At 36.9% G+C, this 14,042-nt stretch overlaps 3 protein-coding genes across 3 annotated transcripts in view; 1 reads left to right on the top strand and 2 right to left on the bottom strand.

Annotated features, from left to right (window-relative positions):
* LOC116303955 (SCO-spondin) overlaps nucleotides 1-3,158 on the bottom strand; it is a 39,533-nt gene extending 36,375 nt beyond the window's left edge. The window contains exons 1-4 of the mRNA XM_089030098.1: nucleotides 2,829-3,158; nucleotides 1,535-1,579; nucleotides 1,307-1,450; nucleotides 745-868 (exon numbers count right to left, since the gene is read on the bottom strand). Coding sequence (XP_088886224.1) covers nucleotides 745-868; nucleotides 1,307-1,450; nucleotides 1,535-1,579; nucleotides 2,829-2,925 — 410 coding nt within the window. The 5' untranslated portion in view covers nucleotides 2,926-3,158. The remainder of the gene's footprint in view (nucleotides 1-744; nucleotides 869-1,306; nucleotides 1,451-1,534; nucleotides 1,580-2,828) is intronic.
* Nucleotides 3,159-4,413: 1,255 nt separating this feature from the next.
* LOC116293542 (uncharacterized) lies at nucleotides 4,414-8,876 on the top strand. The gene is made up of 4 exons (XM_089030105.1): nucleotides 4,414-4,644; nucleotides 5,735-5,905; nucleotides 6,347-6,580; nucleotides 7,179-8,876. Exons 1-4 carry the CDS (start codon nucleotides 4,569-4,571, stop codon nucleotides 7,325-7,327), a joined length of 630 nt encoding a protein of 209 aa, XP_088886231.1. The 5' UTR covers nucleotides 4,414-4,568; the 3' UTR covers nucleotides 7,328-8,876.
* LOC116293539 (small ribosomal subunit protein mS22) lies at nucleotides 7,971-13,988 on the bottom strand. Its single transcript, XM_031700982.2, has 7 exons — nucleotides 13,740-13,988; nucleotides 12,417-12,581; nucleotides 11,558-11,701; nucleotides 10,946-11,029; nucleotides 10,142-10,287; nucleotides 9,494-9,602; nucleotides 7,971-8,796 (listed from the first exon to the last, which is right to left on the bottom strand). The coding sequence occupies exons 1-7, from the start codon at nucleotides 13,980-13,982 to the stop codon at nucleotides 8,698-8,700; spliced, it is 990 nt and encodes a 329-aa protein (XP_031556842.2). The 5' UTR covers nucleotides 13,983-13,988; the 3' UTR covers nucleotides 7,971-8,697.
* Nucleotides 13,989-14,042: the final 54 nt, after the last annotated feature.

The following is a 14,042-nucleotide window of genomic DNA, read 5'->3' as shown; positions in this document are numbered from 1 at the left end:
GCATTAAAAAAGCGTGACGACTGGGTACGAGTTTGATATTTCTGGTTGAAGTATTTAAAATAATAGATATAAATATAAACAACAACCACGAACACTTATTTATAATCTAAATAAAATAATGCTCTGTAATGCTGTAATTTCATTTTACGAGGTTGAGTGTTCTACAATAATGACACTTTCAAGATATGCTTTCATTTTTGATCACAAAATAAACCGTTTCAATGTGAAGCTATGGATGGATAGAAGCTTCTTCTTCTAAGCTTCTTGTTGATTGCTTCAACGTCGTTTAACATTCAAAGCAACGTGGCTTCACCAAGCAAGTTACTTTTTATACATTTTTTCGCCAAAAAAATCCACTAAACGTTTTTAGAAAATATTGAGAGAATTTTCAATACAACTTTTTCATAGTAAACTTTAATTTGAAAATGTTAATATAAATAATAATAAATATAAATGCATAAATATATAAATTTTATACACATTTTATGAACTGAGTTGAGAAAATTAGCAGGCATTCGTCGAAGCAGAACAGATTTTGAAATAAAATTGAAGCAGCGCGCGCAGTTCGCAAATGCGGATGGATGGATGGATGGATAGACGGATGGATGGATGGACGGACGGACGGACGGACGGACGGACGGACGGACGGACGGACGGACGGACGGACGGACGGACGGACGGACGGATGGATGGATGGATGGATGGATGGATGGATGGATGGATGGATGGGGTAGCATGACTTACCCTTTTCCCTTGAAGAAGACTACATAATTTGTATATGGCTGTTCGGAGTAATGTTCAAATCTCACACAAGTTTGACTTTCGATGTGCTTCATAGCCAAGAAGATCTGATACATTGCATAAAGACCTGAAAAGTTGCGAAAAGAAACCCCTTGCTAAAATTAAAGTTCATTGAAGTATTCAGTATGGACTAAAACTCAACAGAAACTGGGAACACTTTAACAACGTTAACCACTAATAATGCAATGCTAGTTAAAACTGCAGCCAATCATTGACCTTGCAGTCTTTTCATCTCCTTTCTTTCTTTCTTTCCCCCTTCCTTCCGTTCTTTCCTTCCTTCCCTCTATTCTTGCTTGTTTGTTTGCTTGTTTGCTTGCTTTCTTGCTTGCTTGCCTGCTTGCCTGCTTGCCTGCTTGCCTGCTTGCCTGCTTGCCTGCTTGCCTGCTTGCCTGCTTGCCTGCTTGCCTGCTTGCCTGCTTTTCTCCATTGCTTCCCTTTTTTCTTCTTTCCAACGACAGTTATAAATTATCCATCATTAAATTATAAACAAGTAAGGCATACTTACTAATGCTTGAATGAAATGTATAATAAACTTTCGCGTTGGGCCAGCGGTAAACCGGATTTATTATAGCATCACGTGACGAAATCTTTCCACCAATCAATGCGCGCTTCATGTTATCGTCCATAACAATATCCCCTTCAAATAATCCTAGAAAGCAAGAAAAAGTTGAAGCTTTTCTTTCGTTTTCGATATTTTTTTAAATTCAACTTCATGAGTGATCATTCTCCTTACCAGCTTTTTCCTCCACACTCGCTTCATCGTTTTTCTTGAATGAATCTAAAAGAAGAAGAGGCGCGGTTATGATTAGATCCTGTAATGAATCGAATTGACCAGCGATGCATACTATAACAATCACGCAATACCGACTCATAACATTTAATTACAAAATAAAAATATCCTAACACGAAACAAACCAAAACTGATATAGGCAGAATAAAAAAAAAGTTATGATCTCTATTTTTTCAAAATTTTGTTGCAACGAATAATGGATTTTTACTGAGCGATTTGCTTTCGTAAACTAGTTTTTAATATTAATATTAAAAAAACTTATCTCTAAACTGGTTTAAAAAACTTGATACGAAATACAAAGTGTGTGCTGTTTATTATACAGCTTTTTCGGAGCCTAAAAAAGAAAACGTTAGTAATCAGAACCAGTGAAGAGGCTTCAGAAAATCAATACTAAACCAATACTTTTTTTACTGGTCACGTGATTTTTGGATTAATTTAAAACAAATTTATAAAAAATATATACAAGATTCGATATACATGACTGATCTTCGCAGGTTTTAACTGCATGATTTATTACAGTATATTAAAATACTATTAGCTGGGATAAAAGACTATTATTAATTAGTGATCAAAAATATTATAAAAACATATTTATGTGTCAGATTTGCTTTTAGAAGAACTTTATTTAAGTTTAAGTAGACTAAACTGTTTCAAAACTTGTTGAATTAAGGTAAGAATTCAAAAAATCGCTAATATTTTGTATGAGTTAAAGTACGTGCTCGCACATAAATGTTCTGGTTCACCGACTTTTTACTTCAACCAAAGTTAAGGCCGAAGGGAAAACAACCTTAAAACTAGCTCCTATATAATGATAATAATCACTTCTTTTAAAAGTTTAGAATATAATTTAAAGAATTGCTAAGAGTACGCTTCTTTTTAGATTCAATTTACAGTATTTTTTGGAGATGTGGGGAGGGGGGGGGGGGGGGGAGGGGAACAACATGCAACATCGTGTAATATCACACACGAAGCCTTACAGACTCCATTTTTGATAAAGAAGAAAAGCTTTAAACTATTTTCATTAGGATTGCAGTTAAAAAATACAGATAAAAACCATTTTTTTGATTACAAGAATTAAATTTCTTATCGATTCTTATCATATTACTAAATTAATTTTTAAATATTGAAGCTGTTCTTTGTTTGCTCAACGTCATCAAAGACCAAAACTTGTCAGCTTTTCGAAAACTTTTGATCGCCTTTTTAATGCTAATTTATGAAAAAAATCCATCGTACCTACCTTGGAAATTCTTTCCATTCATCTTGTCTATAACCCCAGAGTTGATGACTCCAAGAAAAGCGAAGACCAAAATAACGTGTATAGAATACTTTGCCATTTAAATTTTGATACGCTTCGTTGTTTTTGTCTTCAGTCAACAACAAGTTCCTCAACCTTTTGATCGGGAAAAGCTTTCAAATCTATCCTAAACTAAAAGTGAACTTTCTAAAGTAGATTTTTCGAACTAAACTATTGTATAAAGTCCATCATGGATTTAAAGAAGAGAGCTAAAACTACTTATTTTTAAAGCCCACTTGAATTCATGGTATGCGTGCTGCATACGTAAAAGCTAGCGACCTCTAAATACATTTTCCACGAATCAATGATTTTTCCCTTTTCGATTTTCATAACGCTTCCGTACTCATAGTAATTTTGAAAATAATCTTTTACCGTTTCAGTGGAATTTTCCTTATTTTATTAAAGCAAAAACATGCTCGTCTAAAAAGCTTAAATAGTTATTTTAAAGGAACTTCTGAAGTCCATACGACGCCTCAACTTTTTGTGACACTGCATAGTTTTATGGAGCTATTTATAGAATATCTGTAAGTGGAAAGAAGTTCCAATCTTATTGTATCCAGATCAGTATATTTTTATCTATTTTTTAATTTTATTTTTTTCCCATTTAAATCCGATCCCTCATCGTCATCAAAAATATCTGAAGAATATATAAGGTACTCTCTTTACTTCTACATGTTTTTTTCGCATGTCCAAAATCTTTACTTTCGCTACAGAAATAATACTCCAGGAATTTTAAATTATTGAACCGCTGTATCACATTATTTTTCTCTTTGGTTAGCACAGGGAACCCACACATAAGAATACGATATAAGTGGTCAGACATGCATTTACCGCTTGACAAATCATGACTGCTAATTATTTAAAACTAATGACTTTAAGACAGTCATTAAACTTTATATCTAGCTAATTAAAGTCGTTTCTTCGGGACCTGGGGAGGATTTTGATGCTACATAGATATCATAAAGATTAAGATTAAAGCCCCAAAAGGCTTTATCTTTTTCATGAATACCAGTGGTTGCTACTCTCATTTTTGTTTTTTACCTCTTCCTCCTAAATTCTCCAACCCCCCAAGGCGATTTAGCAAATCGAGGTCCATTTTCTATGGCCTGTGCTCTTTTCGAACTCAAGTGGAACCACAAGCGCAGAGAGTTTTCATGTTCGATAAGAGTACAGACCACTGAATGATAGAAAAGCGACCTCGATTGTTTTTTTCCGTTAAATATATCACTAACATGCATTATTGTTTCGACGTTTTTAGTGATAAAAAAAGAAAAAAAAAAAAAAAGAAAAAAAAGGAAAAAAACAACAACAACAGCAACAACAACAACAACGGAAAGAGCGTGCGCGCTCGTTGACGTCAGCTTATTGGTCTGTCCTCTTATCGATCATAAAAAAATAGCCAATCAGCGGGCGATCAATTAACAATTCGTAGTAAAAAATTACCGGTTTCTTAGGTACGTATAGAAATGATTTATTGCCTAAAAATAAAATTTCCTTGTTAAAAAATATCGACGGAAATCTAGCGACGTTAAACTCTTTTGAATTTGAATTTTATTATTTTGTTTTAGCACAAGATCTTTCTCGATTTCTTTTCTTTTCTCGCGTATTTTTAACTCTATTTTGAAAGAACTAAGGGATATCTAGGACATACGTATTATAAAGAGACAAAATCGATGTTCAACTATGTCGAGCAGACGAAATCTGCTATTCATAATCGTATTTATCTTGAACTTCTTGGTAAACAAGATGGCTAATTCAGGTAAGCAATTCCCTATCGTATTTTTAGCAGCACATTTTTTATTGTAGTTTGAGAAATATTAATGAACTATTTTTTTGAGAAATATTATTGAAATATTTTTTTGGGAATGACTGTTTTTGTTTCATGTAAGAACGATTTTGAACAGATTCAAAATGGCTGGATATTGGTCAAGAGTTCATCGAAGCAAAACTCGTTACTATTATTAAACTCTAGTTTTCTTATGGCGTTATCTTGCCTTTTTTGTTACTTTTAATTGCTTGAAAATGTTTCTATTAGTAAGTTTTTTCCTGGTGTTTTCCGAGTTTTATTCGTTAAAAATGTTTTTGCGACGAATTGTTCTATCGCAAAAACGAGACTAGCAAACATGGAAACCAGTTTTAAAATTCATATTATCTTTAATTTTTAGCCTTAAAGAAAATTAACTGTGAAGGGAAGAAACTAGTTTAATTCAGATAACAACTTGGATTTCACTTTGAAAATTATATTTTAAGAAATAATGATTATAGATAAGCTATTATTTAAGCACAATCGTACGAAAGCTACTGGAAGCCATTTCAGTGTTAGTGCGTGCGTATAGCGTATGTAAGTCTTTATATCGACAGTCTTATCAGTTCTCAGTCAATAACAAAAATGTACAATCAAAATATTATTAAGGGTTTCACTTTGAATATCATATTTTGAGAAATACTAATTAAGGATGAGTAATACTTCGTTTTCACGTTACGTCATCTAATGGACTTTAACAAAAGACTTCTTTATTAGGTTCTTTTGTGCATGTTTACTAGCAAGGCTGCCATGTCTTTGTCTTTTAATCCTATTGGGAATGGTTGAAAACCGCCAATAGAGATAATATAAGATTAATAGTGACATTGACCCCTCATAAGGGTCTAGCTTCACTTTCACCCCCAAAGGAGTTCAGTGCTCGACCAACATCAACGTTTATGGTTTGGACAGAATATATATGTCCCCCTTCCCCCCCCTCCCCCCCCCCCCCCCTCTCCCCCAAGTCAGGCTTATGTAGCAAGGGTCGAGCCCCACCTTCACCCCCACATGAGTCCAGTGCTTGATCAGCTTTTATTTGTTTCGACAGAAGATATATGTCTGCTCCCCCCTGAGACAGGCTTTTGCAGGGCGATGATACCAAGATGGTATTACCAGCCTGACACCGGCAAATGCAAACGGTTCACCTGGGGTGGCTGTCCGATGGGAAGTAACGACAACCGGTTTGAATTGCAATCGCAATGCATCGACACGTGCGGAGGTTAGTTTCTGCAGTCGTTCCCAGGAATTTTAGAAAGGGGGAGGGGGGGGGGGGGGGGGGGAGGGTGGACCATTATAAAGGTTTTCTTAGCCAGGAATAAGCCTGAAGGGAGATGACGTTTTACCCCCGTCTCTAGACCATAATCCTTTTCACATTGCTTTTGTTCTTTAATTATGACTATTGTTCCTGTATTCTCTAAGGAATCAAAAATTTTAATATGAAAGAATTTTAAAAACTATTATGGTATAGAGTCGGGAGTAAAACGTCATCTCGCTTCAGGCTTATTCAAGTACTAGCAATACACTTAGAAGATTGAGTAAAAGGAAAGTAACTAGTCACCCCTTTTACCAACTCTGGATCCGCGAGAGCACAACGATTGATTCCTATTTAAATCCGGAAAGACGATCGAGCGAAAAAAATTTTTTTCCCCTCTCTTTCCAGCTCTCTCATGTTCAAAGAAATACCAAGCCCTTGGATGCTACGCAAACCAATTATTTGTATCTGACCAACCGCTGGGAATAGAGCTACTGAATGAACGAGACATGGAAAACAAGGCATTTAACGGCACGCTCATCGATTGGCTGCGATGGAACCAGTATCTTCCCAGCCTGCTTTGCAGATGTGCGGAGAGGGCTTCCGGCCATGGATATGAAACTTTTGCGATTCATAACTTCGGTATGGTAGATAGTATAGACCATACATACTAAATGTAATTTAATCTTAAATAATTTTTTGGGAGTTTTGTTTTGTGGCCTCTGGGTCGATCTAAGTCAGGGCACCACGCACAGATTGAACCCTGAAACAACCTCTGGACTGATCTAAGTCAGGACACGGCTAACTCACAGATTGAACCCTGAGACAACCTCTGGATTGATCTAAGTCAGGGCACGTATAACTCACAGATCGAACCCTGAAACAACCTCTGGGCTGATCTAAGTCAGGGCACGACTAACTCACAGATTGAACCCTGAAATAACCTCTGTATACTGGGCCGATCTAGATTCTAGTCAGGGTCCGAATAAGTCATAGATCGAACTGGAATTAGCTTGTTGTTGAATTAAGGGAGAGACCTAACAAACTCTACTCGCATGCGTTGCTCATTCCAGGAATCCAACCTGAGGGCACAATGGGAGAGAGGCAAGTGCACTACCGCTACACCATCCTTGGTTCTTAACCAACATGTGGTGCTAAGTCCAGGAATCCAACCCGAGACCCCAGACGGGCAAGTGTACCCATGTACCAGCTAACAAAATGTTTGGCTCGTTTATAATAGGTGTGTGCTGGGGTATAAAGGAACACCAAGCCAACATGTTGAACAAGACTGGGCAGTGCTGGGATCGTTTTTATGGACAACAATGCAGCTCAATTGGGGACTTTTGTACCGGTGGACCATCTACTTACTATTACTACAAACTAACATAGAAAAAAGTACACACTCTAGTGTGCATACCATATTATATCTGTGAAAACCTTTGTAAGGGATTGCATAAATATGCATAAATTAGTAAGTTCAGTAAACCGCACAAATACAAAACTTTGCACAATTTTGTTCTTTTACTTTTTCACGGATATATGGTATGCATTCTCTTATAAAATTAACCAATCACAATGTAGAGGGCGAACTGTAGCCAATCAGGAGAAAGGAGGGGTTTGGGAAGTATAAAAATTAACCAATCACAATGTATATGCGTGTATAGGTAAAATTGTAGCCAATCAGAAGAAAGAAGGGGCATGGGAAGTATAAAAATTAACCAATCAAAATGTAGAGTGAAAAAAGTAGCCAATCAATGGAAAGTAGGTGGTGGGGGAAAAAAAAGAACGAAAGAAAAAAATATTTTATACTTTCTTTTCTTTCTGTCCATCGCTCTCTCCCCCCCCCCCCCCAAAGATATAAGGGTAACTGCTAATCCTCAATTGGCTAAGTTACCAAAAGCAAATCAGGGCCATAGCCACCATTTAAACACTAGGAACTTTAAGATTTGTAAAATCTACGAAGGTGATGTCAACCGGAGTGTACAATGTAAATATTAATTTTACTTTTGAGTTTCGCACCTCAAAGTCTGTCTTCCCCATGAACGAATTGATTTTACATACAATGTTTTGAATGAAATCTCCAACAAACACAACCCCAAGATAATTGCTATACTCTCTCGTTTACGTGGCCGTCTAGTTTTAAAGAAAGCTGAAAACCACTTTCAGAATCCATTTCTCCTGGTTTTGATGGAAAATGAGTGGTTTGGTTTTCATACCGGTGGTTACGACTCTGAAAACACACTAATGACAGGGACTGCTTGTAATCTGTGAGAGGCATTGTCTCATTCCCTAATAAATAAAACAACAATTCTGTAACAAAGGATGTAGAAGATCCTTTGTTTAGTTCTGTTTTTTCCAATTTTTTAAAACTCTTTTTAAATTTCATTAACATTTCAAAAATTATTGAAGGGAGAAAAACCCGAGAAACCAGAGAAAAAGCCCTTGAATCAAGATGGAGAACAAACAAACTCTACTAAAATGTGATGCACAGTTCAAGAAAAGACCTCAAAGGTGATAGATGAGTGCATTATGACTATTTTACCTTTGACCTCTCTATAGTGTTTTATCTCAATTCCCCTATATTTCAAGGATTGTTTCCTGTGTAGAAATAGTCCATCACTTTTACCTGAAATGGGCTTCCTGTGGACTAAACCTGAGTTACCTGAGCTTGGTCTTGCTTTTTACTGCCAAACTTTGAAATGGCTCTACCATATCTTGATGGATGTTCATAAAGCTTTGACTAGCCTTCAGGATCATTATTATGATGAAAGGCCAGATTTTGAGCTATTATTGTCCTTGAAAAATTGCTCTTCTACAGTCTGTAAAGAAGAGAGAGGGCCTTCTCTTTTCAAGTAAGCCTGCAATAGCCACAATGAAACAAAAAGGATAGACAATAAGAATGGGATATTAAAGTATTCAATAAAACTAATGTAATACATTTAGTGTGAGATTCTTATTGCAGGGGTGGATCCAGGGGAGGGTTGCAGGGGGTGCGCACCCCTTCCTGGTTCAACTTTGTGCCCCTACTTCAAAATTAACCAATACTGTTTTTCCTTTTGATTCCTTTTGATTCTAAGGGTTGCACCCCTCCCTGGGTTAACTGTGTGCAGCACCCCTCCCTGAACAAAATCCTGGATCCGCCCCTGTTATTGAACAAGTTCAACTTGTTATACTGGACAAGGAAAGATTAATACATGAATAAGAAATAAAATAATGGAAGAATAGATGTATGGGAAGATGGAGAATGGGTGGATGGGTAAATGGAGGGATAGATGGATGGATGGATGGACGGACGGACGGATGGATGGATGAATGGATGGATGGATGGATGGGTGGGTGGGTGGGTGGGTGGATGGATGGATGGATGGATGGATGGATGGATGGATGGATGGATGGATGGATGGATGCATGCATGGATAGATGGATGGATTGATCGATGGATAGATGGATAGATGGATGGTGGGTGGACAGAAGAATGAAACAAAACCTGATCTTGGGGTTTTGATTTTGTACAATCATACAAGCCCACTGTGTACGAAGTAACATGTCTCTTACCCTTAACATTTGAATTCCACTCAATTTGGAAGACTTTGCTTGCGTCGCAGTCACATGATCAGGATATACCAGATGGTGAAAGTTGATAAGATCTACAGCCTCATCAAAGCTAAAAACAACAACAAATGGTATCACAAGTACTTCACATTTTTCATATACTTTAAGTTAATTTTAGGAGCCTTTTATGAACTTGGGAGAATCAAGGGTGGCATAATGGTGAGGGTGCTCGCCTGTCATTAAAGCAACCTTAGTTTGATTTACAGGCTTGGTATTATATGTGAGTATAGTTGTTGCTTCTCTCCTGTGCTTTCATAGGTGTTCATTGGGCTCTCTGGTCTTAAGAAACCTCCTTATTTTAAAATCAACTTCTAAATTCCAATCTAATTGTAGATTTGAGTCATGCTGTGATACAACAGCCAAAGCCATTCCCTTCCTCCCCCCCCCCCCCCCCCCCAACACGATAATTAATGCCCCCCCCCCCCCCAACACGATAATTAATGCCCTAGTTTCTGCCTGCCTGCCTGCCTGCCTGCTTGAACAGGCTCATCCTGAAGTGCTTGAATGCAAGGTTAGCTGGGCAAAAATCTATACAGGGTAGTTCAAACTGACATGGCTGCTGCATGATGAAGGTCTAGATTTAGAACTTACTATTCATTTTCTGTAAAGTAATCCAACAAATTGCCCAGATTTGTGTGTTTCATGAGATAATATACAAGACCACCAAAGTGCCGAGTTGACCATAGAAGCTCAAACTTATTTTCCTTATTGATGTTATCATAAATTGTGTCATGAACCTTGGGATAAGATAAAGAAAAGTCAAAATATGAGTGAACGAAGGAATGATATGTTGACCCAATTCCTTCATTATATTGATGTTTATAAAATGAAGAGTTTATGAATATGAGGATTACTCACTCACTCAGTCACTCACTCACTCTCTCATTAATTAATCTAATAAATCAGTCCAACTTAATTTTGGAATTTCCTTAAAACATTTACAGCGCTTCTCAATTACAAGCGTCAGTGTACCCTGCCAACAGAGTCTTCTTTTACCTCCTCTTCTCTCGCCCGTAGAGGAGTTAAGAGGAGATTAATCTGTTCGCAGGGTATTACGAGCACAAAATCGTGAAATTTTTTCCCGCGTCAAAATAGTTTTTTGGTGGCACCTTGAATCAAAGTGTTTTCTAAACATTTTCTAAGCATATGTGCCTATGGAATGTCATGGAAATGCATTGATTGACGTCCACCAAAACCTACTTCATCATGATGGCAAATTGTACGATTTCACACGTGGTATTGAGAAGTGCTGTAAAGCTTGATAAAATAGTGGTCGTCCTAGCTAGTGGAATGGTGCATGTGTTTTTGGGGAGGGGAAGCCAGGAGAGGAAGAGAGGGAGGTTAATGTACGATGTAAATTTTGTGGAAGTGTACTTTCATTAATGATTTACTCACTCTTATATAATCTGCAGTGTCTGGTTCAAATTGTACACAGACCAAATCCAGAATATCTTCATGTCTGTTTTGTGATAGTGGAACCTGATCAATAAAAATCAGTATAATTAACAATTACTGATATCATCTTCACTTGCCATCACTACCATCTTCCTCAACATCAATGCTGCCACCAAAGTCCATCATCACTATCATTACTATCACCACTAACATCACCATTATTATACTCATAATCATCCAATATCATCATCATCATCATCATTGATCATCATCACTATCATCATCATCCATCATCATCATTAATGCCACCACCAAATTCCATCATCACTATCATTTTTATCACCACCAACATCATCATTATCGTAATCATCTAATATCATCATCATCTTAACCACCATCACTGTCATCATTCTCAAACTTTCCATCATCATCCATCATCATCACTATCACCACCATCATCAACACCACTATCACAATCATCAGCACGAATATTATCATCATCATCATTATTACCATCATCATCTTCATCATGTACAATTCATGTCAAACATGAATTGTACAAAATACATGTATATTTAAGCCTCGCGTGAGAATGTAAATTATTGACAGTACCTGAATTCCTGATTCTGTCAGCATCTCAGGGGTCTCCCATTTACGACCCTCTTTAGGAAAATAGATAAAGTTTGATGCATCCCTTTCTGCCCATGTTGCCGCTCTTAATCGCCCACTTGGTTCTCTAACAACTATTCTACGAGTCTATAATTATTGTTCAAAATATTATGTAAGTTATAAAAATTTTCCAAACCACTAAGATACCAAACATAGCCCAGAAAGTGTGTGGGGTCTGAGTTCATTTATTCTACATGTATAACTGTCATTTAAGTCAAGGAGGTTTTTAGACACGGAACCATCACACTAATTTATAATTACATGTAATATATAATGGATCATCTATGAAATACAGTTGTATCTTTTTTTCTCCATCACTAAAAAGTGATATATGACATGTGAAGATATTACATGATATCTTGACATGTGAAAATAACACCATTGGTAGGACACTCAAAGATTAAAATCATATCTCAGGCTTGGCGAATAATAGTAATACCCTTCATTGAGAGGGCATAGATAAGAGAGGCAAACTTCTTATTGTTGCGTGCGGCAAGTAAATTCCTGGTTGGGCTGTGCGTCACCTAGGGCTGGCTACTTCCATCTGTTGTTTTGATCATTAAAGCGACTAAAAATGAGATCAAAACAATGAATGGAAAGAGCACACACACGTGCTAGTTGACGCACAGGAGTATAGGGTAAGGCAAAATTTAAACTGCATCCGGTTACTAATAATAACCCAACCGGGAATTTACATGGTGTGCGCCACAACAAGTTTCCCTCTCTTATCTATGCTCTCTTGCTTTCATATAATTTGCTTTTTTAAATAAATAATAATAATAGTTCCAGTGTGCTTCCTTACCCTATCATCCACACTGGTACTGATATCGGTAAAGACATAATTTGCAGTGTCATAGCCAGAAAGCCGTTCATCAATATCGATAACCTCATCTATCTCCTGTCTTTCTTCCATCACTGGTGGCATATCCAGTAATTCTTCAGCCCTGGCTTTGGTTTCTTTCTCCGCCTGGCACAAATGAAAAGAAAATTGGAATCAAGTTATTGTAGCTTTTGAATATCTGAAGGAATAGATACAGTATGAAATGCTTATGGTTTTGGTAAACCTACAGTCATTAACAGTTCGACTATACCATCCAAGGTCACGCAAAAAAATTCCCATATGTACGTGCGTACAAATTCTTCAATCACGATTGAGCATTCAAACAATAGAATCTAAACAAATTTTAAATCTTTTCGCTTTAAAACCATATTTTACTTTATACATCCATCACGGCCTAAAATACTGGCCAGAGTCATCAGACAATGTCCGCCAATAACTGGGGCTTGTCTGGTCAAATCTTTGCCTTGCTGGTCATTTTGACCAGTAACGTTGAGCCAGAAATGAGGTATGACTAAGCTAAAACTAATTTGGCCGGTGACCATGACCAGGGACTGATCGGTCATTATCTTAAGCCTTGTACATGTATGTATGTGTGTGTATGATCAAGAGTGTACACGAAATGTTCCACCAGAACTCTTTGCCATCTTGTCAAAAATATAATGTCAATTTTTGAGTTTTTGCAGAACATGAGAGAAGTGTTATGAGAAGCACAATTGCCAATCATCATCATCATCATCACTATTATTGAGATTTTAATCATTTATAATAATAAGTGAACCCAATTAATGTATCATAGCATGTACAAGATGCTAAATATAGGACAAATGATAATACTGTACATGTATAAAGACAGTACATGCACACACAAGTTGGTTACATGTACATAAGTGGGGGTAGATGATTGGAAAATGTAAGAGACTCGTATACAAAACGAAAACAGTAGGGGAGGTTAAAGCCCCTCCCCCTCGGCAGTCCCTGATTACAGCACATATTATTACAAACAATGTAATGGAGCCAGTATAATGCATTCTTCCCTCTTGTGTACTCGAAGGGAGGAGGAGGACTCAAAATGCAATAAACCATTAACTTTTCTAGAAAAATCCTGATTTTTTTGAAAAATTGTAAGTTGACATTAACTTAAACCACGTGCACTACAGCAGTGAAGTGCATTAAACAGTGAAGTGGTATATTTAAAGCTTATAAGGTCTGACTTGCAAGGGGTAAATTGCATTTTAAAAACATTAAGCAAACATTTTGAAGACAAATCCATTCATCTAATTTTACCTCTAATAATTCTTCGTTTGTCATAATTTTATAAGTGGGTACAGAAACATCTTGTGGACGCCTTGACAGAACTTTTTCCACTTCACAGCCTGTTAGCCTCTTAAGTATCGCTCTAACGCGTTCATCATCGAAAGAAAGAATCTTTCCGCCCGTAAAATGGGCTTTACTTGTAGAAATTGCTCTAATTGGTAAAGAATTTATGGAAAAAAAACGGTAAAATCGCGAAGTCAAAGCAGCCGCCATTTTGAATCTTCTCTCACTAAACCAACACAGGTAGCCCAACTACTTATAATACTAGGTATG

The sequence above is a fragment of the Actinia tenebrosa genome, unplaced genomic scaffold, assembly GCF_029948245.1.
Source record: "Actinia tenebrosa isolate PJP-AT-01 unplaced genomic scaffold, QUT_ActTen_1.0 PGA_scaffold14__42_contigs__length_11649687, whole genome shotgun sequence".
NCBI lineage: Eukaryota > Metazoa > Cnidaria > Anthozoa > Actiniaria > Actiniidae > Actinia > Actinia tenebrosa.
This window is presented reverse-complemented; position numbering and strand designations above follow the sequence as displayed.